The 27357-nt window shown below is 42.5% G+C and overlaps 1 protein-coding gene across 2 annotated transcripts; it reads right to left on the bottom strand.

Moving 5' to 3' along the window:
• Positions 1 to 713: 713 nt before the first annotated feature.
• On the bottom strand, positions 714 to 4329 carry irx1a (iroquois homeobox 1a). Of its 2 annotated transcripts, XM_058053291.2 has the most exons (5): positions 4109 to 4329; positions 3735 to 4023; positions 1872 to 2964; positions 1685 to 1760; positions 714 to 1123 (listed from the first exon to the last, which is right to left on the bottom strand). In XM_058053291.2, the coding sequence occupies exons 2-5, from the start codon at positions 3975 to 3977 to the stop codon at positions 1048 to 1050; spliced, it is 1488 nt and encodes a 495-aa protein (XP_057909274.2). In that variant the 5' UTR covers positions 3978 to 4023; positions 4109 to 4329; the 3' UTR covers positions 714 to 1047. The 2 variants fall into 2 exon arrangements, with proteins under 2 accessions (XP_057909274.2, XP_078646606.1); XM_078790480.1 differs by having other exon boundaries at positions 3735 to 4329.
• Positions 4330 to 27357: the final 23028 nt, after the last annotated feature.

Consider the following 27357-nt stretch of genomic DNA (forward strand, 5'->3'; position numbering starts at 1 on the left):
CTGGCTGAGGAGGTTAGATTCAAAATATACTTTCACTTGGTCTGGATGCAAAAGATTGGAGTAACATGCTTTCTACTTTTTAAGCTCCAAAAGTAAGAATCATTAACAAATAAATAGATAAATTACAAAAATAATAATTCCATCCATATCACTGCAATAACTAACCAGGTTGTTATAATTAATCAATACCGAGACAAAGCTGATTGATACTCAAATGATCACCGAAACACTCAGCCCGCCCCTCCCCCAGAGAAAATATAAAATATATGTACATTAATAATTTATATTCGCATCGACTTCTCTCTCTGACAGATTAGATTTTAACCATTTGATTTTGTTTGGACGGGGCGTTCCCATATTATTACTTAATGACCTTCCCAGCTGCTCTTGTCCATTTTCTGTCACCAGCAACCATCTGGACACTTATTAGCACCTCAATGCATCCACGCCTGCACCCACTATTGCACCCACTATTGGATCCACTATTGGATCCACTATTGGACCCACTATTGGATCCACTATTGCATCCACGCTTCCTCCCAAACCCGGATCCCATTAAGCAGGCCTGCAGTGGGTGCACACTGCCAATATTTCAATTTTCGTTATAACTTTCGTTATTCAATGAAGTCACTGCAGTTGTAAGGCGGCATTAATAAGGATAATAACAATAATAACTCCTCGCTTTAATTCCAATATTTAGTTTATTAGGCAAAATATAGGATCTGGACAAATTCCTTCAACGTTTCCTATTTACAAATTTAAATCACATGATATTTACATTAAAGAAAGGACACCCAAAACACAAGATATAATATAATAATAATATTAATAATACCAAAGTAAAAAGCCTACCAAGTGTCCCAATTGTCCGGGTAAAGTGTAGGAGATAGATGAACATTATAGGCGCGATTATAGGCTACACAACAATAGAGGAAGTCTCGCATCCATCCACAGGATTTACCAAATGCTGCGTCACAATTTATCTTTTGTCCTTTTTGGGGTGGAAAGTCTTTTTTTTCTCAATCAAAAATAAAGATAAAAATAAAATCAAGCCGAAGAGAGAGCAGTGAGGACCCGTTGCGTGGCGTCTTGTGGACTCCTTGCACTGGAAGGCAGCGAGGATCTAAATAAGGAATAAATCACATAAAAACATAAGAACCGGAAGCCAGCTCGTTATGATAATAATGCATTGTTATTATAAATCAAGCTTCCAGTCCAAACATTATTTATCCAGCACGTCGGGGGGCGATGGGGGCTATTTTGTACTTGAAACAGAGGTAAAGCTTTCTCTTCCCTCCTTCCGAGCGAGCGCTCCCCTGGGCTCCGGGACTCCCAGGGGTCTTTAGCGAAAGCCCGGCCCAGACAGAGCCCGTTTTACTCGGTGACTTGATAAGTAGCCACGCTATCCCCGCAGGGGGGGGATTAAAGGGGGTGTGGGATGAGAGTCAAGACCCCTGTCACTCGCTAAGCAAACTGAGCTTTATTTATTTCACTTTGTCGTCTTGCTCTTTCTATTCAGCTTAACAATTTGAATCACGCAGCTTTTCAACTTTAATAATAATCATGCTAATATAATCACTGGCCATCTTGAGTTCTATTGCCACGTTTTAAAACGTTGTTTGCGGTGTAAAAATGTTTATTTTGCTGACATAATTAAATCATAAACGTCATAAAAAAATCTCACCTGTCGTGGAGTGGTCGAAAAGAAGGCTTCAGGGTGGGTGTTGGGGGGGAATCGGACCTTAGACCATTTTCGTGTTCTGGAAGGAGATAATACAAATATTGGTGTTGTCTTTACAATCTGCACCTCATTGTAGTTGAATATTAATATTGCTATGAATATTATGGGTGGAGGCTGAGCGCCACCTCACCTATGTGCTTGGGGCTGCCCAGGGGGGTCTTGCTGTCGGTGCTGAGGGCCGCCGTGGCCGCGACCGGGGACACCACCACCGACGTCTGCGTCTGGTGCTGCTGCTGGGCCGCCAGCTGGTTGTGGTGGTTCTGGTGGTTCTGGTGCTGATGGTGGTGATGGTGGTTCCCCAGGAAGGATCTGACGTTGAGGAGGGAGTTCTGCCCCAGAAAGGCCCCGTTTGTCCAGTTGTGGAACTTTCCAATCTGGCAAGTGTACAGTCCGTGACTGGGGAGGAAGGCGGGGTGGGCCTGGATCTGAGGGTGGGAGGGGGCCACCGGACCGTTCGGGGACGTGGCTTTCTGGGAGGAAGAGTCAGGGGCCGTGGCGGTTTCCGCCAGCGACCATATTTTGGGCTTATTGTTCGAGGGCAGGGGGAAGCCTCCGGGTCTGTCCGGGGACAGGACTCTGGTGGTGGCGGTGGTCCCGTCCGGGTTGTCTTTGCAACCCGCGTGGACCGAAACGGCGCCCTTGGATTTGTCCAAGGCCTCGTGGGCCTGCAGGGTGAAGGCCCGCCTTTTCTCCAGGCTGTCCAGCTCCCCCCCGGCGTCCCCGCCGCCCCTGTGGTCCCCGGTGCCCCCCTCTGTGGATTTGTCGTCGTCGTCCTCGTTGCTCTGATCCCCGTCGTTGTCGTCGATTTTGTCGATATCTATGCTCTCCAGATCGATCTCCTCCTCGTCGTCGTTCTTCTCCGCCTCGTCCCCGCTGCCGAATAAGTTGACGTCCTCCCCGTCCTCCTTGCTCCTGCTCCCCCATGTCACCTTGTTCTCCTTCTTCAGCCTCCTCCTGGCGTTGGCGAACCAGGTGGAGACCTGGGTCAGGGTCATCTTGGTGATGATGGCCAGCATGATCTTCTCCCCCTTGGTCGGGTAGGGGTTCTTCCGGTGCTCGTTGAGCCAGGCTTTCAGGGTGCTGGTGCTCTCCCTGGTGGCGTTCTTGGGCCTGGCCGGGTCCCCGTACTGGAACTGGCCGTACGGGTAGAAGGCGGGAGAGGTGTGGGCCGCGAAGCTGGCCGGGTGGACGCCGGGACTGTCCTTCAGGTCGTATTGGGATCCCTTGAAAAGCAACGAGAAGACGTCACGTTTCCTCGTGGACGCCGGAAACACCGGAGCACGTGATCACCCGCAATAAACACGCGTGTGTTTGCACATAATTGTCTGCAACCGTCTATAATTATTCTATAATATTTACCCGTCGTTGACGTACTTGGAATAATACTTGGAAAAATACTGTGAATATTCCAAAACTTCCAAGTGTACAAAAACACACTCTCATATTATCATTTATTTTACTTTGTATTAAAAAAATCCAAGTTGGAGCATTTTATTGATGAACATAAATTTGTGCAATTTACGCACCAATCTGACACGTTTTAATTAACACAGCAACTGGCTTTTATTTCTTATTTTTCCACTGGTGATTATGAAATATGGCTGACAAAAGGAAGAATAAACAAGATATAAATCTCCAAGCAATTGCATAATAATGTGTTTTGTCAAGCTGCATAAATAAAACATTTGCACAGCGAACTGTATTTATTTATAAACACTCGAAATACTGACTGACACATGTTCTTCGATTATTATTATTATTATTATTAATATTATTATTTTCATGATGAAACAACACCACGTGCAGGTAGTATATGATTTTATTTGTCTTTTAAAAAGCTTTATGCAGCCCAACACACAAGTCTGCACACCAGAAACCAGCCAGCAGAGTTTTAAACACGCGTGGCGTGGATTTGCATTGAAATTAAAGTCACATTTAAAGCGAATTATTTGACATCACGCAGCAAAAACAACGCAAGGACGGAGTAACTCACCATTTGCGAGAAAAGAGCCAGGTCCGCGCTGGTGTAAGGTAAGAAGGCGCTGTAGTTGTGCGCGTACGGGTTGGCGTACATGCCCAACACCGAGGTGACCGCCGCCGCCGTGGCCGTGGGACTGCCCCCGATTTCGGTGCTCCCTCCGCGGGAAGAAGGCGTCAGCACTCCCGGCCTCTCGCTCCCGTACACCGCCTGGGAGGCACTTAAGTACTGCGGGTAGCCTAGCTGCGGGAAAGACATGTTCCACCGCCGGGTTGACGCTCGGCTGGCCGGGAGCGTCCACAAACTCGGGGTTAAAAAAAGTGCGTGCGAAGGTTAAAAAAAAGAATAAAAAACGAAGCAAGAGGAGAGAAGTGAGAGCTGCTACTGACGTGCAGTGGCGGCCGGTGGAAACAAGACTCTCTTAAATCTCGGCTTCCTCTCTCTTTTGGTTGCGCAAAGTCCGCTTGGATGTGATGTGATCACCAATTGCGCACAGACTGACGCGCCTGGCCCTGAGGTCTCCAGGCTGATCTCTCAGATACAATTTGAAGTTGAAGCTTTGATTGGCATCCCCTACTTGAGCCGACAAGCTCCTCCTCGTTTGGAGCAATGTGGGATAATGGGAAGATGGAGTGAGCGCACATTGGATGAGGCCTCTCTCTCTCTCTCTCTCTTTCTCTCTCTCTCTCTCTCCTCTCCTCCGCTCCATCCTTCTCTCTCTCCAACCGTGTTTGGACTTATTGTATGTTAAATGTTCGAGCTTTAGAGTCCATTCAACGAAGGCTTTGATTGTTGTATGACAACCTGTCGACGCGATTTTACAGCTGTCCGACACCAGGGGAAGTCGACCGTCAGAGGAAGGAAGTTGCTTGAATAGATTTAAATTGGAATCCAAGGCGCCTGCTTGCAGGAATTAGTTGTTTGCTTAACGCGGCTTTATCATTTCGTTGCTGACGTCTAACTTAAAAGTGTCATTTTTCCCAGGAAGATTCATTTCTGTCTTATCGAATGCATTTAACTTGGATATTTTAGCACCTTGTAACTTTTTTTTTGTTCCGTCCACATGTAAGAAAAACATATACATATAAACATGTATATTTTATTTTATTATTTTATATTTTATTTTTTTAATTATTATACATTTCTGATGTCGGTTTCTTTTGATTTCTTAATGGTTTAATCTGCCCCCCCTTCACCCCCCTGCTTTCACTCTCCCTCCATCTGTGTGTGTTTTGTGGACTTAAACCAGATTGTTGTTGTCCTTTGTAACAGCAGAGCCACTTCACCCCCCCCCCCCCCCCCCTTTGAAAAGGAATGAGGAAAAAGCTGCAGGGACAAACTCAAACAGAGACACCCGGCGGGAAAGTCCATCCAAGCCCATCAATGAGTCCCGCAACACAAAAATAAAATCTCATTTTTTTTACATTTAATTTTGTTAACCAAAGTTTCCACTTTTTAAATGCATACTTTATGAACTTTATGGGCTTTTAGCAAATATGATATATTTTCTTATCCAATTACCAGCAAAGTGCAGACCCCAACCTCCCCCCACCCCCCACAACCAGCCTCTCCTGACACGGCCCCGGCTTTGCAGGACCAGGGTGTTCATGTTTGAACACCTCTATTTTTATTGCATTTGATTCTTATAGCAGCCCCCTCCCAAGTCAAAGAGGGGCTATTCTGCAGATCTAGATTTAATACCTTTAACGACTGAAGCCCAAGAAGTCAGTAGATTCTCATCTGCACCAGATGGCTCCGAGTGGATATTGCCGAGCGCCGAGGATCTGTTAAAAAATATCTGAGGGGCACTGATGGTAATCTGGGTAACACATCAGAAAGAAGGGGAGGAATGGCAATTGCGATAACCCACTGGAAATGTGCGGGGGGGCGGGGGGTATGCTGGGTGGACGAAGACAGTTCCCACTTGGCTTTATAAGAAAATAACAGAAAATTATATATTGAGCACAATAATAATAATAATAATAATAATAATAATAATAATAATAATAATAATAATAATAATAATAATAATAATAATAATAATAATAATAATAATAATAATAATAATGTACATATTCTTTCTCAAGCACACATGCAAAGACTTAGCAAACCCATGGGTGCACACTTTGTCATATCTGGTCTTTTTATCATGTAAATCTACAGGAGGCTTTCATTAGCTGTTATTAGCTGTTATGCCTTAATGGCCACATCCAGCTACTGCACAGATATTACGGGTACTCAGCACGAAATAGTTCTTATCAGCGTCACCCCCCCCCCCCCCCTTAAAACCAATCTTAACACAATCCCAGATCTTGATCTGCCAAAGCTGACTTGTATAATTTAAAAGAAAGAAGGGAATAAAGTGTGTGTTACTGTGGCGGCCAATAGATAACGCCTTTTTGACATAACTATTACTCTTCTTTGGCATTGCTCATGTGTAATTATCAATAAAAAGCCAGTGGCATTTACCCATCATGTCAGTGAACACTGGAGTTTATCAATAAATGACAAAGGCTAAAATACGATAGCTCATATATGAATAAATCCATATCCATAAAAAACATATCTGAGTATTTTATGTGGTGAAAATGTGTAGATTTTATGTATATGCAGTACATAATTATTGGAAAATCTAAACAAATGATGCACACTGAAAATATGATTATTGGTTATTTTTGTGTACCAGTCGGCCAAATGTTTTAAAAATATACGCCAATATTTTTCTTACGCGGTCATGATATTTTCCCTCAATGCATCTCATAATAATAATGAACCCAGGCCACAAGATATGACCTGCAAGTAAAAACACAGCCTTGAATGAGTCCAATTGAAGTCGCTGTGAACCTGTATTACAATAACAGCAGTTATGTTGACGGCTGGCTACCACCGCAGAGGTCAAGGGTGCCTCTGTGAACTAATAACTGTGGTGAAAGATACTCTTTTCCTGCCTCTGGGAGTGCCAAAGTTGAGGAAAGGTTAAGAATCTGCAGAATGTCCCTTTTGTGCCTTTTGCGTAGATTATCAAATTAAGCGCTGAAACCAAAACTCCTTCCCCCCGGGAGGAGAGGGGATTAGAAGAAAATGAATTGAACATCACGACTCGTTAGCACATATGTGTACAGGCATACCCGGACTTACAACAAACTCCCCAAACTGCGTCACAACATCCAAGCCGTTTAGCTGTGGGTGTCCGTCCGGGAGGTTCTGGTCTTACAGTCAGATATTTGATACTCAAACAAGCGCACCACACCTATAGGTAAGGAAACTAGGAATTTCCTGGCTCATAAAAGAGGCCTATTCTGGGTCTCCTAAGGTCACCACAACGTTCACTTGACAGCAAAACACTTGAATGGCTGTTGTTGCCCGCCGGGATCTGATCGTTGCCAATTTTCAAGATGCTCTGCGGTATTAGGAAGGGCCGTGTGGCCCTGCAACAAGCACTTTTTAATTGTGACAGTTTGAATTCCCTATGCAATTTAACATACGGTGGTACCTCGGTTTTTGTTATTAATTATTGTAACAACAAAAAATAAATAAATGTATGAAATCCAAGACACAATTTTCCCAACAGAAAATTCCAGACACCAAACAATAGGAACCAAAAATGCTTTTTATTGCAAATAATTCTAGTTTTACGTGCAGAAAATAATTATACATGACAAATGAAAGTGATAAGTGGATAAGTGAGGACCGGAGAAGAGGGATGGGAAAGGATAAAAGAGGAGGAAACGGAGAAAAAGTGCTACATAACGGTTTTAATGTTTGCCGTGTGGGAAATCAGAACGCCTCTGTACCAAACCCAAGGTCCAAGGTTTGACTTTAAAATCCCAAGAATACCATACCATATGTATATATGTATATATATGTAAATATCCACGTGGCTAAGTATCGGATGGAGCCGACAACAGCACTTCATTATTGTTGACGAGTGTCTTTTAAACTCATTCTGGCTCCTTAGTGCATACCATCCAAAAGACAACAGCCAAGATCTGACTTTTTCCTCCCCAGGGGCATTCTCATGGGTGGGTAATGAACGGGTGCGCCCAGGTTTTGATGTGGTTAGGGGCCAAGGGGAGAGAAATGTGAGAAGGGGTGTTAATTGTTTTGGCGCTTTGCTGGGGAAACATATCAACATTAGATCTAATGGAGGTTAAAGACTCTCATTGCCATAGGGGCCGATGCTAATGAATAGCTATGGCTGGCCAAGGAGGGGAAAAAGATGGAGTGAGAGCTACCGAGAGGGCAAGAGCAATGCAGTGATTATGTGCAGTGCGCATTTGCTGGCCTTTTAAACGTTCTAGCTGTGCGGAGTTTTATTGCCGTGTCAGCCTAAGTGGATAAACATCAAACACCCATGAAGGTATTTCAATGGCCTCTTGTTGTTTTGTACCTTTGCAGCACAACACTTCAAGGACAAAGTCAACTATTAAGATAAAACACAGTTTGCTTATTAAATATACGCGATATAAGCACATTACTTTTAAACCTGTTGCAAAAACACTTAGCGTGCATGTGATCCCCGCAACAAAGACCAGAAGCTAATTAACAAATTTGGCAATTCAAAAGGTAATTCCATTACATGGTGTTTAACGTTTCTATGAACAATCAGCTGAATTCTCGGCAGCCACGAGGCAGTAAAGCTAATTCTCCCAATGTGTAGTGTATATTCTCATCTGCACAATTCAACTGCAGATGTATGCAAAGTACAGTCAATGAGTGAGATGTACAGAAAAGAAAAAAGCAAGCCTTCCTTTTGTCTCTCCATAATGCGATGCTAAATCGGAATAAGGACTCCGATAAATGTTGGGCTGAAACGCTTGGAAGTAGAAATATTCACAACATTTCGTCTCTCATTTCAGATGTGTATTTGCCTCCTTGGACATGCGCAGAGAAAAAAAACAGAGCAAGAAAATCCATATTAAGATGATAGAATTCCCACGTTTATTTCTAAAGAGTGTTAATTGAATTTTAAGGACCCGGCCTTCCGGGGGGAAAGATTTGTGTACACTGAAAGTATTCTTTTGAAATTACACCCTTTGATAGCGGTGTAAAGGATATAGATAAAATGATCAACAGACAGCATGACAAATGGAATTTTAATGAGCTTTCTTTTTTCATCTGTTATCATGTTGTGCTGCTTTTCGCTTTGCTGTGTTTTTGTACAAACTATTGCTAGTTGAAACCTGCTGTTTTCATGTTGCCGGACACGCTCGGTGGGATGCTGCAACCTCTCACTCCCAACAACGCTGCGTCTCCCTTCATCACTGATCAGGCTGACTCGGTGTTGGGCGCCTTGAGGTTTGACTTCCTGGAGTATCCGACTTCTCTTAAGCACAATAAACACACAATCCTGAAACGGTAGAATCAAACGAACCACTGAGTCTGGGCTTTGAATGTTCCTGTGAGCTGAAGTTGTTACCATGTCGGAACTACTTGGGCGGAGTATTGCGCCTCCATGGGTATGATCCAGTTGAAACATTGGAGGTTTTATAAGTTGAAGGTGCTGTAAGTCTTTGGCTCTAAGTTACATTTTTCTGCAACCAAAAAATATAAGAACACTATCACATCTTACCAATACTGGTTTAGAAGAACAGATTAATGAGTTAATACAAATTGGCATATAGTTTGATACTCATTTTACTTTTCTTTTCTATGTCAAATGTTCTCGTTCCTATTAGGGATGTTCATCAGGGTACTGATCCCGATACTCCATGCGTGAACTCAGTCTATACCAATACCCGTCACATACATACAGTGTAAATGTTTAAATGATAATATTATTATTTTTCCTTAGGAGAGATATATTTACAAAATTATTTCAAGCCAAAGAAAGTCAATATGCTTGTTTGACCAGAACGTGGTAAATGCTGGTATCCACAACTTAATAACTCACCAAAATTAGTTCCAAGTTATTGTTTGTGACGTCTTTGTGGCCAAATTGACCTGATAAGAGCTCACATGATCAATGTCATCAGGGCTTTTGGGTGTGCCATGAATGGGTGCCATCCTCATTACCCGAGCGAGGGTGTTATTGGGTCACACATGAAAACAGCAGTCTGTCAAATTCACTTATTGGGTATAATGAGAATAGGCAGAGGTCTGGGGAGATTGCCAAAACAGGCTTCTAAAGGGCTTCTCTGTTATTGATGTATTAGATTGGCATCAATGGAACTGTCCACCCCCAAGTATCATAATGACACTGCCCATCTGCTCGTCATCCTCCGTGAACCAAAAGTCGTCTGCTAACTCTGGCTTGGAAATGATTGCAGATACATAAAATCATCATGGCATCACTACAACAAATCAAATGGCGGCTTATGGTTTTAGCACTTCTGCTTTTGTAATTCCTCTAAGCAAGGTCCTGATTCTGTTCATAGTTTTTAGGGGCAGTTAGGGAGTGTGAAACTTCTCAGCACCTCCAAATATGAGACCGGGGTTCTCAGACAACTCTTTGGGTTAGGAATGAGGTCTTCCCCAGGTGGAGGACTCCAAGTATTTCGGGGTCTTGTACACGAGTGAGGTCTGGAGGGCCAACCGGACCATGAGATGGACAGGCGGATCAACCAAAAGAAGGAGATTGTGGCTACAAAGCGGCACAAAATGACTTTCCCTTGTTGGGTGGCTGGACTCACCCTAAGAGATCAGGTTGGGGCGAGGAACTCGGTAGTAGCCATTCCCAGTTGAGATGGCTCAGGTGTCTAGTCCAGATGCCTACTGGAGACCACATCCCCGGCGAGGTGTTCTGGGCATGCCCAGCTGGGAAGGGATCCCGAGCTACACCGAGGACATACTTTAGGAACTGCTAGGTCTCAAAACTGCCCTAATCCAGACACGGATGAGGGGAAGAAAATGGAATGGGGAAAAAAGTCAACGTCTGCAAAATGTCTATTATCCGCATCAATCATCCTGATTTGATATTTGTGATCAATATCTGCCTTTGGTACGATACAATGCAAACTGTAATGGCAAATGATACACAGTAGGAACTGAACGTGCTCTGATAATGAACATCTTGAATCTAATGTGAGCAGTGACTCCAGAGAAGAGTTATCATAGAAAATAGATAGATAGATAGATAGATAGATAGATAGATAGATAGATAGATAGATAGATAGATAGATAGATAGATAGATAGATAGATAGATAGATAGATAGATAGATAGACTCCCTTTATTGTCATTGCACCATGTTGTTTTTCTATCTCAAGCTAATATTTTCTTGTCTAAATTCCATTTATTTTATTAGAAAGTGTTCAATTTCTAAATTCAAAATTCATTGTATTTATGGTCTATTTTCCACAAGTTTTGTCATTGGCTCTATGTCTTTGGTTCAGTTTTTAAGTCGCGTTTGAGGGCGCTAACTGCTGACGTAGCGTTTCATCCGCATCCAAGTCCTCCCATACCTTCCATTGTTCCAATCGCCGTGACTGGACACAGGAAGGGTGGCAGCTTGCAGCGCGGCGCTGTACGTCATGCCCACGTTGAAGCATCATTGACCCCAGCTGAGAGGCATCCCAACCTTGGACAATGTAGTTCGATTCCGACTCCCACCCAAATGGGGGGCAGCTGATCCGGCAAAGAGCAGAGCTCTCGCATTAGCAGCACTCAGCTGTTTCAGCCAAACATTTGGCCACACCATGAAATCCGTTGTTAAGAAGAGAAAAATAGTCTTTGGATTATAATTGAACCCCTTCGCACCCCCCCTCACTCTCACTACGCCTTACTTCCTCCTGCCCCATCCTATCTGTCCCCATTTGTTTTCTACTCAGTGTCTGAATGGTCCATCCCCCCCCCACCCTTTCTATGAGCGGCAGCTCCCATCAAATTCCGGATCGATCCCCGGGTGTCATTGTGTGTAGAGGTTATTTAGGTGGGCATCCAATCTGCACCCGCTGTTGTGTTTGAGCAAGGGGGGAACATGGCCAGAGTTTGTTAACACCGAAACGGGAAACATCAAAGCTGAGACAGAGAGAGGTGGGCCGGGGAGAAGGATGGAAGGGGGGGGGGGGTGAGGAAGAGCCGCCACCTCAGAACCCCGTGAGTACCCGTCAGCTCGCTGCCTCGTCTCTCGTGAAATGAGCACTTTCACAGTCAGTTAGTCTTTAAGTAATAGATATATTGAGTTCATCCCTTGTAACGTTAGACAACTAATTTATTATTTTTCCCCCTGTCTTCCCCTCACCCTTTGCAAGCCTTCCCCCGTCTCCCTTCCCCTTCCCCTTGCACCTCTTTCTTCTCTCACCCGCCGAGTCCATTTTCCTCCGTTCCCCATCAGCACGGGATTATGAAGGTTAAATAAACTTTGAAAATGAATGAATATTGCCGCTAACCTCGTCCCCTGTTACCACGGCTGCAATCAAGCCTGCGGTGTCCCCCCGCCCGCCACCCTCCACCCTCATCGCCTGGAGAAAAGAGACGGTCCAGTCCGGGCTATCTGGCAGCAGAATGAATGATCCTATTTATGTTAATGCAAACATGAACGTTACACAGGTTTTTCCCCTGATAAGGCGATAGGTTAATGAAATGCTCATTTCATTTTACCAGTTGTTTTCTCTGTGAAGTTCCGATAAGTAGCAAACCAATGAAGCTTGTAATTACAATCTTACAGAAACCCGGCCAATCTGTGTATAAATCTCACCATCCAATTACAAGATGTAATAATTTTGCAGTCAAGCTGGTAATGAGGTCTAATACTCATGCATGTGATAATCCCCCCTGGATGCTGACTCTATCAGATGTTAGCTTTGTAATTATATGAGCTTGAGAAAAAAAAAATCATTATTTCATGTTCAAGTAGAAAATGAGGTTGGTGGGAAGTTAATTTTCTCTATGCTCTGTGAAGCGTAGACAAGAATTTAATGATTTAATTACAGTTGTTAGGCCTTTTTTGCGAGCCGCTTAAATTGAGCTAAGCGTTTTTCATAGCCCCCGACATCAGGAGTCGGAGAACATCAAAGATTTTGACAGCAGGCAAAGTGATGAGCAGAATGGCCCTTTTTTCAACTTTGTCGCATTTGCCTTTTCGAGTTATTCTTTTTTTTTTTTATAGTCAAGGTACCCGCGCTGTCGGGGCAGCCGGGGCTTGCTGGATGAAAGCAACATCAACAAATATTAACCGCTCTGGCTTTCACAACCGGCAGCTAATCCACTGTATGTGAATTTGTCATATCAGATTACGATGACAGTCATGGTGCAGCCCAGAAAGGAAGGCATACTCCTACCTCCTTAGAAGGACAATATTGATTTTTTTAACACCCCCCTCACCCCCGCACACACACACAGTTTTTACAATTTGAAAACATTCTATGTGTGTGTGTGTGTGTGTATGCTTGTTTGACTCAAACATAAACTTGTAATTCTTGATATTTTGCGACTTTTTATGACGTTTCATCTGTGCTCCAAATTGCATATTTTTCAGTTTACCTCAAAAAATTATTTTTGTGGTTTACAGTCACAACAGAGATTATTGGGCCTGTTGTGAGATAACTCAAGCCTGCAATAAATGCCTGTTGTTCCAGCAATAAAGATTATTACAGTAACAGTACTCACACCTAGTGACCAGTGTCGAATACCGAATGTCATTTATCTTCTGAAAACCTTATATTTGGAAGTTAGTCCATTTAGCCATTTTAATGCTTGAAAGTGCTATATTTGGCCAAAGGATATGTACAATTTGCTTATGTACATACGTATGTACAATGCTTGTGTTTTGACCAATAATAATCCGTATTCAACCATGAAACAACATTTTAATTTATATATGGTTAGCCTGCACCCGGTTATTGTATTTTTGGTTTACATCAAAAATAGAAATGGTGCCTTGGTTTGCATATATTTCCTGTTTAGCGCACAATAAAGCACCTCTAAACATCATAACTAGGAATGTTCTGATTAGGGTTTCATGGTGCGGATACCGATCCTGATCATCCATGAGTGAAATCAGCCCATACCGACACAGATCACATAGAAGTGTAAATGTTTAAATGTACTACTGGTTATATTTCCACAGCCCAGAACTACTGTATCATACATTCCAATAACATCTCCTGATCTTACCCCCCCCCCCACCCACACACCCAGTGTAAGAAAGGTCTTTTGACCTGCCTAATCTGGCCATCCCTCTCCATGCTTTCTGCGTGCTTGACCAAGTCCTGTTAAACAAGGAAGGTGTTGCGGTGTTGTGACCCACAATTGCGGCTAGCTTCACGGCAGCTTTAGCTGGCCTTTTTTCTGCTCCGGTGTCCAGTCTGCCTCCATCTGCCACTGCCTCGCCACGGTCCCACAGGGGGAGATGGGGCTAATTCTGCAGTCAATTAGCAGAAGGGCCACTTTTGTTCTCTCGCCGGCTCCCATGGGTCCTATCTGCTTCACTGCTCCCTCTCTCTCCATTTTAATGCTTCACACTTTTGGTTGACTATTTGTTCATGGGTTTCTATCTCACCTGTGATGATTTCTTTGTCATTCCCTGTCTGGGCTCGCTCTTTGCATCCATACTTTGTCCATCATGCCGTCATTATCATCCTCCTGTTTTTACTTCGAGTATTGAGTGTCTGCTTGTCAAATTTAGTCTCCCCCAGCCCGTTTTTGCTCAATGACCTTTGTGACATTGTTGGCCAAACGTTGTCTCTGGCAATCAAGAGCCATAAAAAGAGATGGAATGATGGGTTGATTATCGCCCAGCAGATTTATATGAGGTCATTTGCTAAAATATTAGGCTCAAGTCCTTATGCCTTTGGAAGCATACAGTAGTGTATTATTATTTTATTTATTATGAAGAGGACCAAGTATTGTTGGTCAAGCTGTGTAATAAAAATTATTATTTTCATAGTCATATTCAATTCCGCATATTCATGTTTGTAACAAAAGCTTATTATTAAAACAATAAAAAAACATTGGTATCGGATCGAATGTGGATTGGGACATCTTTAGTTTTAACGAGGCGCTCACAATCAAGTTGAAGAGAGTATATTCATAAAACAATCGACCAAATATTAAACACGAGGATTATCCCTTGATCGACATTACACCCAGCGGGTCTTACCCTGCTGTTTCCACCGGGTTTCTACTTTGCCCTGCTGAGCTGCGCCTGTCTCAAGTTAATAAATCATTTTGGCATTATAAAATATTCAAAGAGGAAGATATCAGGCAAGGCCAGGTTAAAGAATTCCCTACATTTTCATGGCATGACAGTCTGTTCCACATACATCCCCTTCTTGAGCTGCTCCGTGTTCTGGTTAGCGAGTGGCTGTGCGTGAGCATGTGTGTGTGTGTGTGTGTGTGTGTGTGTGTGTGTGTGTGTGTGTGGCCGGGGTTCGGGAGGATCGCCCGTGTCACTCTAATAGTCTAGAATTACACTTGTATCAGTGTCACTAGCATATGGGGTCTATGTATACCCTTAGGCCCATCACATCCCCTTCCACCTTCCACTGTCATGGTATTTAAAATGCTTCCATTTCAGCCAAGCTCGGCTTGACAGAAAAAGTGAGAAGCTGTGTGTTTCTCCCCTTTAGCTCAATGACAGAGCTGCAGCCGCTAGAGGCGCCTGCCACTGAGCAGCCAATCAAATGATATTTTACGGGATAATGATGGGAAAAGGTTTGCTGCCTTGGTGAAGGATTTCCAGCCCTTTTTCTCTTTGTCTCTATCTTTAACCCCATCTTTCTTTCTGCCTTCCCCTCCTGTCGGTTATGCTGTTGGGGGGGAAAGGTACACTTGGTGTCCTTTAGCGTTGCACAAAATGTATCTGTTTTTGGAATGATATAGATTCTTTAATTGGATCTTTTTTCAATCGAAAACGCTGTTCAGAGGGGATTCCATAGTTCCTCTGTCAATCCGCCGCAGTACCCTGAGGTATATTAGGCTACCAAAGGTTAAACGGAGTATGAAATAGTGATAAATTACAGTATCCTGCACCTCGCTTCCAAATCCCCTTCCCCACCCAATTGATTCCCATCCCACATATCCTCTCACTGGCTCAACATCACAGTTTTTCCTGTCTCTCATCCTCTCTTGTGATACCTTTCACCATCCCTTGATCCTGCCTTCAACCACACCCACACCTTCCTAATTCTGCTTTTCCTCATAACCCCTTCTCACATCACATTTATCTATCTATCCTTACATCCTCCAAAAGACGCTTTGGCTGTCTGTGTCGCTCTGTGATGGAGTCCCTCTGGATAGAAACTTCACAGTTGGTAATGTGGGAACCTGGGTAGATGAAAGGGCTCGGCAACATGAAGTCTTGACAAAAGTTTGGAATAGGTTAAGTATGTGCCATTTGAAGCTATGACAAGAGGCCATTGTGCTAAAATGACACCAGAAGTCCTCATTAGCGTCTTTGCATGTGCTTGATGCCAGGGTGTATAGAATACCAAAGACTAATAAATGCAATTGATCTTTTGTTCATGAAAATTGGCTGCTTCGTAGACAAATGGATTCAACTGTAGTTAATCATGCCGACCAGTTTCACTATCATCGTATAATCGTACGGCCATCAGCTGAGGTCTCTGTGCTGTAATGACATTTCCTGTAAAGACGTTTACATTACATGTTTACATGATGTGTTATGGTTGGACTTATCATACATTTTGGTGTAAAAGCCGCTACTTTTTCTTTACTACTTTGAACCCAGTGGCGTATACTTTGGTGTGTCTAATCTATGGCTCATGACATATAACATTATAACAATATGTCTTAGTCACGGTGTCATCTCACCGACACTAAACCAAACACTAAACTCATCACGCAGCAACTTAACGCTCAAAACATATATCTGAGAAATACACAAACATGTACCAATATGAGTTTAAAATAGTTTTCCCATAAGGCATTGCATCTGAGCAATAATGAATCAGCCTCACTCTAGGCCAGGGGTGGTCAACCTTTTGGCTTGCGGGCCACATTGGGTTAACTAAAAGGGAGTACCTTGAGAAAACTCACGCTAACATTGGCAGAACATGCAAACTCCATGCAGAGTCTGAGACGAAAATTTAACACCAACACACACACACACAATGTGTCATTTTCTTTCTGTCACTTGCTGTCTCCCACACACACACACACACACACACACACACACATAAAGATGACATCCCACCTTCCTGATAGGGTGTTACTCACGTATTTTGATGATATGAAAGTTGACCACATTTACATGCAAATCGAAGTTCCAGATTAATAAGGTCCACATATGAGGACGAAGGATGACTGCATGGTAATATGCTATTATAGCTTTTAAATACATTGACCAATGTTTTGACTGTGAATTAGCATGGTTCCAGCACAGGGAATCATGTCACTACGATAGCAACTTGCTTTTCCAATTGGAATACAATTTTATCAAGTTCAACTGTCATTTCTAATAATGACTCGGGTTGTGCATACAAAATTGAAAAATCATTTCTTTGCTATTTTACACCTCAACCTTGGAGGATGAAGGAGTAAACAAAGTGTTTACATGGACTGTTTTAGTTCCGGAATTGCTGGACCTGATATCATTTACCGGACTGTCATTGGCAGTGTAACGAAAAGGAATTAACTTAAGTGTGTATTTTCACGCTGCATGGAAATTGTGATATTTTTGCAATGCAAATCATAGTATTTTTAGAAGGGCTATTTTTTCCATGTTGGAGGAGATGTGGAAAGGTGTGTGACTGGACAACAAAGAATATGTGAAATTACTCTTTGGTTCCACAGCGGGTACTTCGTTTTTCCGATGGGAAAAATGCCTGTAGCGTACATTTGCATATACATATTTTGGTAAAAGTATGATCTTGCCAAGGGATGGGGCAAATGTGGTTTTTCAAATCACTGCTTGTCAACCAAATCAATCATCCGGCAACCAAAATGATCCAGACAGTGAAATATAAAACTGTTGTTCAACCGAAAATAATGAATGACTTCACGTAAATTGCTAGTAAAGTACACTGTCGTTTCTTCCTCCCAGTGTAATTTGCACAATTTGATGACAAAGAATGTTGCTAAGTTACATTTCTAGTGTTTGAGCTATGAGCTAACCTCAAAGGACGGGCCGGGGATGCGCTCCAGCATTGCATGTCTTGTTTATCAGCGACTGTATGTGTTTAATTAATGTACTCCACTGTATCATGGTTTGATTTCCCTTTGAGCACCAGAGACACAAATCAAGGGGATGCAGAAAGAAAGTGGAAAAAAACATCCCCGGGTGTTAGACTTGCTTTATTTCTTCAACATTTTTTGTAACTCCAGAAAAACAAATAATTTACGACCCCGTGGGACATAGCACACAAATAGAATAATGTATTTATGCCCGTCACATGCCTTTCCATTGCTGAGCAAGAAAACATTGGGAATGGATATGGAAAATATAGCCCAGACGCAATTACCAAAGCTGCTGTATGTCACTGGATTACAGATTACACTTTTTTCAACCAACAATGTACGAACAACACCACTGGCTAGTGTGTGTTATCAACGGTGGTTTAAGGGAACTAATTATACGAAACTAATTCTAGATTTTTAATCATTCCACATTAAATAACACCAACATTTTTATGAATTGTTGTTGGGCCTGATTAAGGTCGGTATAGTAGCTGTTGGTATTGAAGGAACATGTCTGTTGCTACTTTGGAAGTTAACGCCACGACATACACAGCAGCTTGTCAATTTATGTAAACAACCAAACAACCAATTCTTGGGGTGGGTGATTAATAAATGGATTATTAACAAATGTCACTGCCCATGAAGGCTCAGTCAATTGCAACCCGAGTTACAGTATTGACAACACTCAATCGGCAAAAGGTTCTCCGATTTCTCAGTTGATCAAGGGTTCAAGTTAGCGGTGGATGACCCCTGACTGAATTGGCGAGAGAAGTTAGGCGTTTGACGTCAAGTATCAATTCCACTCTGAGTGCATCGAGAGAGGGATGAGTATGGTGGAGGAATGGCTTTTTATTAGCTTAGGAAGTTTCCCACCAGAAAACGAAACTAGTCTCGGCTATCACTGATTATGACACAGGGATGGAGCAGACAGACATAGCAATGATATACCAAATAAACATCTTCAATTAATACATTTGTGTGCACCCGGGAGGACGTGCACAAATAAAACACAGGGCTCCACGTCTTTTGGGGGGGCACGGCAGGGGGGGCACACAACAGCGTTTTGCTAAATAAGATAGCACTCTTCAGTTAATTAATCTCCCACACCTCGTCAAACTACAAGGTAGCTAGGAAACGTTAGTTGACAAATAGGCTGCTCAAGCGAGGCTGAGATAAAGGCTTCGATAATGAGGTACTAATCACCCGTATCAGTTAAGTCCATCAGGCCTAATTTCCCTAAAATCAAAATAGCACGCACGTGAAGATAATCTGCTCGTTTCTTTTTAGAAATTAATTTCCCAAACCAGAGGTTCAGCACCACACTAATAAGGCATATTCACGCACCCATGTAAGCACCCAGTCGAGGGCCCCTCCTTTCACTCGCCGAGAGATTAAAAGGTGTTATGAGCCATGGACTGTGGAACAAAGAGAAACAGATAAGTAGATAAGGAAGTATACTCATAAGGAAGCACATCTCCTCGGATAATGAGGCTGCCAAAGCTTCGCTGAATGAGCTTCTACTTCCCTTCCTGTGCTTCCCAATGCATTCGTCTTGTTTTGACTTTCCCGTGCTGGCTACCTTTTTGTTCTGAGTTGACAAAAAAAGTGTAGCTTGCATATTACGCATACCGCATTGGATCAGGCGTATTCGGTTGTTGCTTGTTTTTGAGTCTTAATGATGTTGAACGACAGGCTCTAAACATTCTTTGGCCAAACATAACAATCAGTGTTGTACTTGCATTCCCGATGCAGGTGGAAAGCAGCTCTGCTTGACTTGTCGCTGACTGACATTTGAAGTTCTTTACCCTTCCACTGTGGAGTGTGACCGAGCTGCAAATTAGACAAATTCTCAAACATGCTTAAATACATCAAATCTGTCCTCGGTACTCGACTGCTGTATGAACAACCAATTAGCTGCACCGCTTGTAGCATAGCTACAGACCCCACTTATAAAGGAAAGTAGCATTTGGTTGTCTCGAGTGCTCTAATTGGCTCAGATGTTGCTCTTAAAGATCTGCTTGGTCTTTGTTAAACTGACAAATTTAAAGAATAAGAACAAGTCGGGAGAGAGCGCATTAGCCCTTTAATGGAATGAGATGCCAAGTCTACCTCAAATCCTTTCGCTTTTCCTTGAACAACTTTCATGGCCTTTCCTTGGCCTTAGCGCTAGCTGTGTCGTAGATTGCTTTTTTTCCTGCACTAATGACATATATTTGCTTAAACTCCTTGCACACTTAGTGTAAGAGGAAATATGATAAGATATTGAAAACGTGGGAGCTCTTCAGTGAAAACGTAAAGCATATGTCTCATGCAAGTCGAAGTTGAAACAGAGAACTTGCCTGGCGTTTTCATCGACAAGAGCTGATGTACATATAAACAACGCGTAATTGATTCTGTTACATGGTAATGAGGGATTGAACCAACTTTAAGGTCGATAAAAAATCATAACTTGGAGTAACTCAACTTGCAACCTTCATTCATTCATTGTCGGCCGGCAGTGCAAAGGAAGACAATATTAAATGGATGAGAAGAGAAGCCTTAAAAAGCTGCATGGACCGCCAAAAGCCCAGAGAGAGCACGGTTAATATGACACCCCGAGGTCTAATCTTCTTAGTGGAGTGGGATAAAATGAGTATCCATTACAGAATCAACCTTCATCCCAACCCGGTCTCTCCCACACCAATGCTGGTATTCCAGCCCTCCTGCTATCCACCCACTGGCCTCCCTTTAGAAGCAATGCAAGCATTGATAACCAGCATTGAGACAATTGGCTGAACCAAAGCCCTAATCAGGTATTAGCCACAAAAGCTGTAAGGGAAGGCGGCTAATCTCCACACCCGCTTCAACTGGAGAGACCAGACCCAGCGGTTGGAATTCCACTGGCCTAGGCCGGGAAAAAGATGCCAGTTAAAAACCAGTTTAGACTAAAAATCTTTTGTCTATGAACACGATTGGCTGCCCGTGTGTGCACTGAGGAGATTTTGCTGATATTGTTTAGTGGGGTAGCTCGTTTTGTCTTGATCTACCACCTCATCGTTATCGTTACAACATCTGGGTAGACGTTAGACCATGTTGTTTATCCTTAGCGATGGTCGTGATGAGAGTAATGAGAGAGCTTCACATGGCGTATTCTTCCGTTCTAACAGGTTCTTGAGCCAATCAAGTTTACAGACAGTATTACTTCTTATTACACATTTCGTGCACACAATGTGCTGAAATCACACCCCATGTTGGACAGCACTCAAAAAATGCTATTGTTATTTTTCACTAACAAAGGATTAGCAAATTGTTACTAATGGACAATTGATTGGGATGGGATTTCATCAAAAATCTTTACTCTTGTTGGAAATATGATCGCTTTGCAGGGTTGGTTAACCATGAAAACCAAAGCAAAAATGCAACGAAAAAGGTGACTGTGGCATATGTGGTCGGCTTCACAGCCAGGCTGTTCTGGGTTTGAGTCTTGGCTCAGGATTCTTGCATTTGCATGTTCTCTCTATGTTTGTGTGGGTTTATACTGGTCCTCCGGTTTCTACCCACTACCCGTCCTAAAATGTGTTAATTTGAAATTGTACGTATCCCCAAGTCTAAAATAAAAGTTCTGTTTTAGCCCTGTCCAACAATGTACTCAATGTATGCATGTGCCTGTATTAGTACTTAATACTATTAGTGCAGTATGTACTGTGTACTGTACATTTCACGTTACCAGTTATCGCTTCACCCAACTTTAAGTTAGAGTAAGTTTTCAAGTTGTTTTATTTTATTCTCACACATTTGCTGTTGCTATTGACAGGCTTCACACCTTTTATGAAGCATTCAGAGGTGGTTGTCCTTTAAATATGAAGAAAGATGGCAGCCAGTAGCTGAGGGTGTCAGGGGACTTCTGCTTGTGAGTGTGGTCAAGGGGAAGCTGTCATCAGAGCCACCACGTTCAGACACGCACACACACACACACACACGCACACACACACACACACGCACACACACACACACAAGCATACTGTATATACATTTGATTTATTCAAACCTGAAAACCGCAAGTTTGAGTACTGTAACTGTAACAAAAGGACGTCTTGCATCAAATACTGCAGCATGCATATTGAGATAATGTATTTCAGGTGTTCATTTGAATTGACACAAATTTACAAATAACCATTTCACAACGTACATAAAATAGATAACACTAGCAGTGTAGTCGGATCTTAGCACAGCAGCGAAAATCCTGACTAAAACAGACTTAAACTCTCCAATCTGTGCACATATCTTATGTTCTCCAGGGGGGAACAGCCTGTCCTTAGCAAAGCAGACAAATGTTAATTCCCTTCAGTGAGCACAGGTCTGACCTCTAGACTTCTTGAGCAGAACACACACACACACACACACACACACACGCACACACACACACGGTGTCTTCTCAGAAGGTCATAGAGCAGATGACACCAGCCTGTTCCCTGTTTCACTTCGATTGGCCCATCTTTTCTCCTTCATTACCGCACACAGCTGTGAATAAGTGTGTGTGTGTGTGTGTGTGTGCATGTGTGTGAGTGTGTACCGATGTCTGTTTACTCGCTCTGCGAAATGGCTAAGTGCTGTTAGTGCAGTTTTTATCAGTGAGGCCACTGGTGAGACTCAAGGGAACAGACCACTGCTATCTCTCCCTCTCTCCTTGCGCCGCCGCTGAAAATTGATATTGAACATGTAGGAGGAGAAGGGGAGGAATCTCTCATGCTGGTAGCAATTAGCCAAAAAGGGATTTGCAACACCGTGATTCATCACATCAGAGATCGAAGTTACTTTCTTGCTTTGTTTTTCTTCCTCCTTTTATTCACTTCTTCTTGTTTACTTCATCTCAAGGGTAACCCATGCAGCAGACATGGTTCTTCACTTCCACACACATTGGTCAATCATGAAGCCAGAAATGTCACCCTGCTTCAAATTTATACAGCTTCACTCTATCACCATTTTTCAAAATATGAATATTCTTGTATTATCATATTAAACAAAAACGATGCCAAAGTTTCAAATCATGGGTTTGCTCGTTTAGAAGTGAGCAATGAAAGAAGTTTTGGGTTTGGGCTCACTGTGACATCACAAGGAGCCAGGCTTCCTTATATGGGCATGTGCTGTCGGCCAGATACGCTCTTGGATTGCCCTCCCCACAGCTCTGCTTCAGTTTTGTTAGCTATCGCTCCCAGGAAATCTGGCTACCCATGAAACATTATCATGCTGGCAATGACAACATGCTAACATTAGCATGCTAACACCATCATAATAATGTTCATGTCAAACTGTAAAATCATGCTGTTTTGTGGTTGAACATGGTCTTTTGTTAGTGAGAACATATCCGCTCATGTTATATATTTTCGTCAAAAAGCATAAAAATGGCTAAATCAAGTAAAATACAACTGTCATGCATTAAAAAGACGTATTTGAGACATGAACGTAGAATTCAACACTGGCCACTGTGAAAGTAATGTTCGCCGGACAACATGATTTCATTGCAGGTTTGAATCTCACAACAACGGTCACTTCCTGTCTGCCTCTCACTTTGCCCTCCAATGAAACACACGAGTCTTAGTTGCTTTATAAGGCTTATTTACTCTTATTAAGTCCACTGTATTGGTGCTACAAGTGTAAATGTGACCGCCGGGGTGTTAGTTCATGTCTAGAGGGCTCTAATAATGTTAAAAAATGGATTTAGAAGTTCATAAACAGGTTTTCTATGTTTTAACTACAAAAAATATATATTTATAAATAAAGAATCCTACTTCATGTTCATTCACTTATCATGTTTGGTTCTTGAACTAGTTCATCGTGTTAAGCGAGGGATTACTGCAATGACTTTTTATGATGGCTGAACTCAGACAACACAAAGACTTACACAAAAAGGATGAAGATGGTAGCACGATGCATCCAAGATTAGCTAGACTGGAAAGCAAGACTTTAGCTTAATTTTCCTGCGCTGGCATCTGTGCATTGTGAAACAATACATCAAAACCTCCAAGCATATGAAGAAGCAAAGCAAAGTTCATGTTACAGTGAGAACGTTTCGTTATCTTAACTCAATGTTGTGAGTGATGGAGAAAGTCCATTTTGCCGACTCAAACCCCAACTTAATGAAACTCACACTGAGAAAATGTGTGCAATGTCAGGCTTGTTTGGGCTCGGGGTTGATGCAAGCGGTGGGATGAGGTCAAAACGGCCTCGGGGTAAGAGCAGCCCCTCGTTGGGCAGCGGGTATGTGGCGCTTCATTGGCAAGACAATCATCATGTTGTTTCAGTCCAAATCTCTTTATCCATATTTTATCTTTACATGCTGTCATGTGTAATTGGATAGGAAAATTAATATTTTAAAATAAATAAAAAGTCAGGCAATTCCTGATTATTGCGTGTATTTATACAACACAGTTGCACCCAGGTATATAGGAACTAAATGCATCAATCGTTTCATACAAAGTACGTTACACAATAACAACTGGGTCAACAGGCACAGGTTAGAGTAATGCGTGTGCCCCCCCCCCCCCGCCCCCGCCAACAGGTGCTGATAGAAAATGCCTTTGATGAGGAAACACTTGTGGCAAGAGTGCAAGAGTACAAATGGTAGTACGTCTAATAAGCCACAGAAATACAATATGGAGACTGAAAATCTGTTATTGCGACAAAATAAGAATGATATATTCAAACTTAGACAAGAAATAGAATACATAAGGAAATATTTGCAACACAAACTGTTGCCAGAGCTGTATTTCATGGATGGACCTGAAGAAGGTGAATCCCATCTGCATATTCTGCAGCAATTACTGTCCTCCAGGAAACTATACTTTTGTTGCTAATCGCGTGACAAAAGGATGTTCCAATATCTTGTGGTGTCCGTAGTTAATTCCTCCAGACTGTAGAACAGATGTAGCGCAGGGGCCTCAGTGGACAATGGATGCGGTACGCTTAATGTGATCTCCAGATGTGACTCCCGATGTCCAAGTGCAATAGAAAATAACCTTGAATGGTCAAACACCTGTTACTGAAAATTAACGTTTACTCTCCTGCACTCGCAGCCTGTTACGTGAGGACACAGTTTTAGCATAGCTGGTTTAATAATTCAATCATTTCATATTCGAGGCCGGACAAACAAATCAGCGGCAAACATTCATTCAAAGAAAGATCAATACCAGGGCAGGATTAATATATGTATTAAATACTCCAAATCAACTGAATATGTCAATCAAGCTCACAGATACCACAAACGTCTAAATATCTATTTGTCTAACATTAGTTTCTTTACTAGGAGCAGAATCACACTTTCTAATGACCATTGAGGTGTTGCATTCAATGACGTCACGTTATTTTTAAGTAAATTTACATATTTTCAGTTTATTTTCCAGCTTACCTAAATGTAGCAAATTGACTTAAGAGTTACAAAGTAGGTGATACTGTGTGGCTGTCTGGGCACACTCCACTGTGGGGACGCTCCACTGTGGGGACGCTCCACTGTGGGGACGCTCCACTGTGGGGACACTCCACTGTGGGGACACTCCACTGTGGGGACACTCCACTGTGGGGACGCTCCGTTGTGGGGACGCTCCGACACAATGACACAAAAAATTACGTAATTAAATAAATTAGTGCCCACTGTTAACGCCAGTCAATCGAAAGACGCAATTTAGAGTCTTTAGATGACCTGAAATACTGTACATGTTTTTTTACTGGGGAAAGAAGTCAGAATGCATGATAATTGAATTTCTGCAAAATAGCATTGCTTATAAAAACTACGTAGTTTTTCTTTACATTATTAGAGTTTTCTAGACATGAAACAGCGCACCCATAGTCACCATTACACACATATTACCCAACATAGTAGACATAATAATCGAAAATAAAACCTAATATAGACTAAAACATGTTAGTTCTTTGTTCCTTTCAAGCAAGGGAGAACTGTCGCAACATAATTCTTGTGTAGTTGGCTACAGGCTTAAGGTTCTTAAGGTCGACTGCCGTATTTACCATGTGTACCTGCGGCAAGTCTGTGTAGATATGCAATTAAAAAAATAAACAAACCAAAAAACTCCACAGGCAACATACGGCAGCACGGTATCTCTGCCCCAGTCACAGCCTTGACGATTTAAAACCCGAGCCGGAGCCATTAATAGATCAGGAGATGACGGATGAGTTCATATGCCATGCACGCAGCCCGAGACAATGGCTTCAGCCTGATGACAGATTGCCGGACCATAACCCAGTTAATGTTAAACTCATTCTCACTCCTGGATTTCACAAGTGTAATTCTATTCAGCTGTGCTGCAGTGTCCTCGCCTGTGGGTGAGGTGTTGGGCTGTGCTCTGGAACTCCCAATCGCATCCTCCGGTAATGATCCCCTTGCTCTGCTCTATTGTATTGTTTTCTGCATAATCAGGTTGGTAGTGGAGGCTTTGGGTGACACAGCCATCTGTCAAGTTCATTTGCTCTGCAAAATGCAAAGGAATAACGGCCGATCCTACGGGAGACTATCTCTTATCAAATAGGTGAGAGTTGTTTATGGACAGTACAGAAAAAATGAGCTTGTGTTAGCATGCTGCCACACATGATTGCTAGCACACAGATGTACAGTATATGAACTTATGGTGGTTTTGTGCAGTGTCCACATAGCGCCAATGTGTCTACTTTGCATGCACAGTACGCTCACCATGTAGCAGTGTAGTTGCATAGGTGTTATGAGATCTATAATTAACACCGGGAGCTCATGTCCATCTGGAGCATTGAGCCAGCTGTTTGGAGAAGACAACTTGTGCTACTGACATGTAGATTTGTTTGCATCGTGTTCCGCATGCTTGAAGTTGGAGAGCGGCGTGTGTTTGTTGGTGTTCGGACTCATGTAATAATCATTGGCGGTTGTGTGTTGGTCTTGTCTGCTTGCATGCAGCCTGCTTTAGTAGTCACGGCCCCCGCCACCTTAACCACCTTGATTACTGTGGAAACCATGCATCTAGTATTGCACTCTCAAGCCATGCACATTGTTCTCAACGCAGCTTCTAATGTAAAATAGATGATTTAAAACTTTAATGAGCACTGGGAGAACAATTAGGCAGGTTTATAATGAATACAGGACACAATGAAAACAATCGCAATTGAAAACCAGTGGAACAGGGGAGTCATACAAACATGCACGGCCAACAAATATAGGCCCGTTAGTAGTGTAGAGCATCATCTCTTGTGTAATATGTTTGCAGATTTCCAGACTCAAGTAACCGCGGTGCAAACATATGCCAAAGGCACAGTTTTTACAGAGTTATTGAAACTGTAGATACATAAATATGACTGTTGTTAAGGTGAAGAAAGAAAAGAATAACATGCTAAATGTGTCAAGTTGGCCAACCTTTTGGTATGAATTGTTGGACACCAGTGTGTTGTCCCTGCACAATGACTGGATTGAACTTGGATTCTACAGTTTATGTACCGTTACCTTGTTAATTTTAATTCGTTCATTGGCATATATAATAATCCTTTAAAGTTTCAATTATGTTTATTATGCTTGACTTTTTGTGTATGAACTGAAAGAGTAACGTGAG

This window comes from Doryrhamphus excisus, linkage group LG5 (genome assembly GCF_037039965.1).
Source record: "Doryrhamphus excisus strain RoL-2023G ecotype Guam linkage group LG5, RoL_Dexc_Guam_v1.1, whole genome shotgun sequence".
In the NCBI taxonomy this organism is placed as follows: domain Eukaryota; kingdom Metazoa; phylum Chordata; class Actinopteri; order Syngnathiformes; family Syngnathidae; genus Doryrhamphus; species Doryrhamphus excisus.

Bases quoted from the DNA above. Each gene is read 5' to 3' on its own strand.
- irx1a (XM_058053291.2), bottom strand. From the start codon at position 3,977: ATGTCTTTCCCGCAGCTAGGCTACCCGCAGTACTTAAGTGCCTCCCAG. The intron at 2,965-3,734 runs GTGAGTTACTCC...TTGCTTTTCAAG, and splicing joins TGGCTCTTTTCTCGCAAATG to GGATCCCAATACGACCTGAA. The intron at 1,761-1,871 runs GTGAGGTGGCGC...ATCTCCTTCCAG, and splicing joins GGGCAGCCCCAAGCACATAG to AACACGAAAATGGTCTAAGG.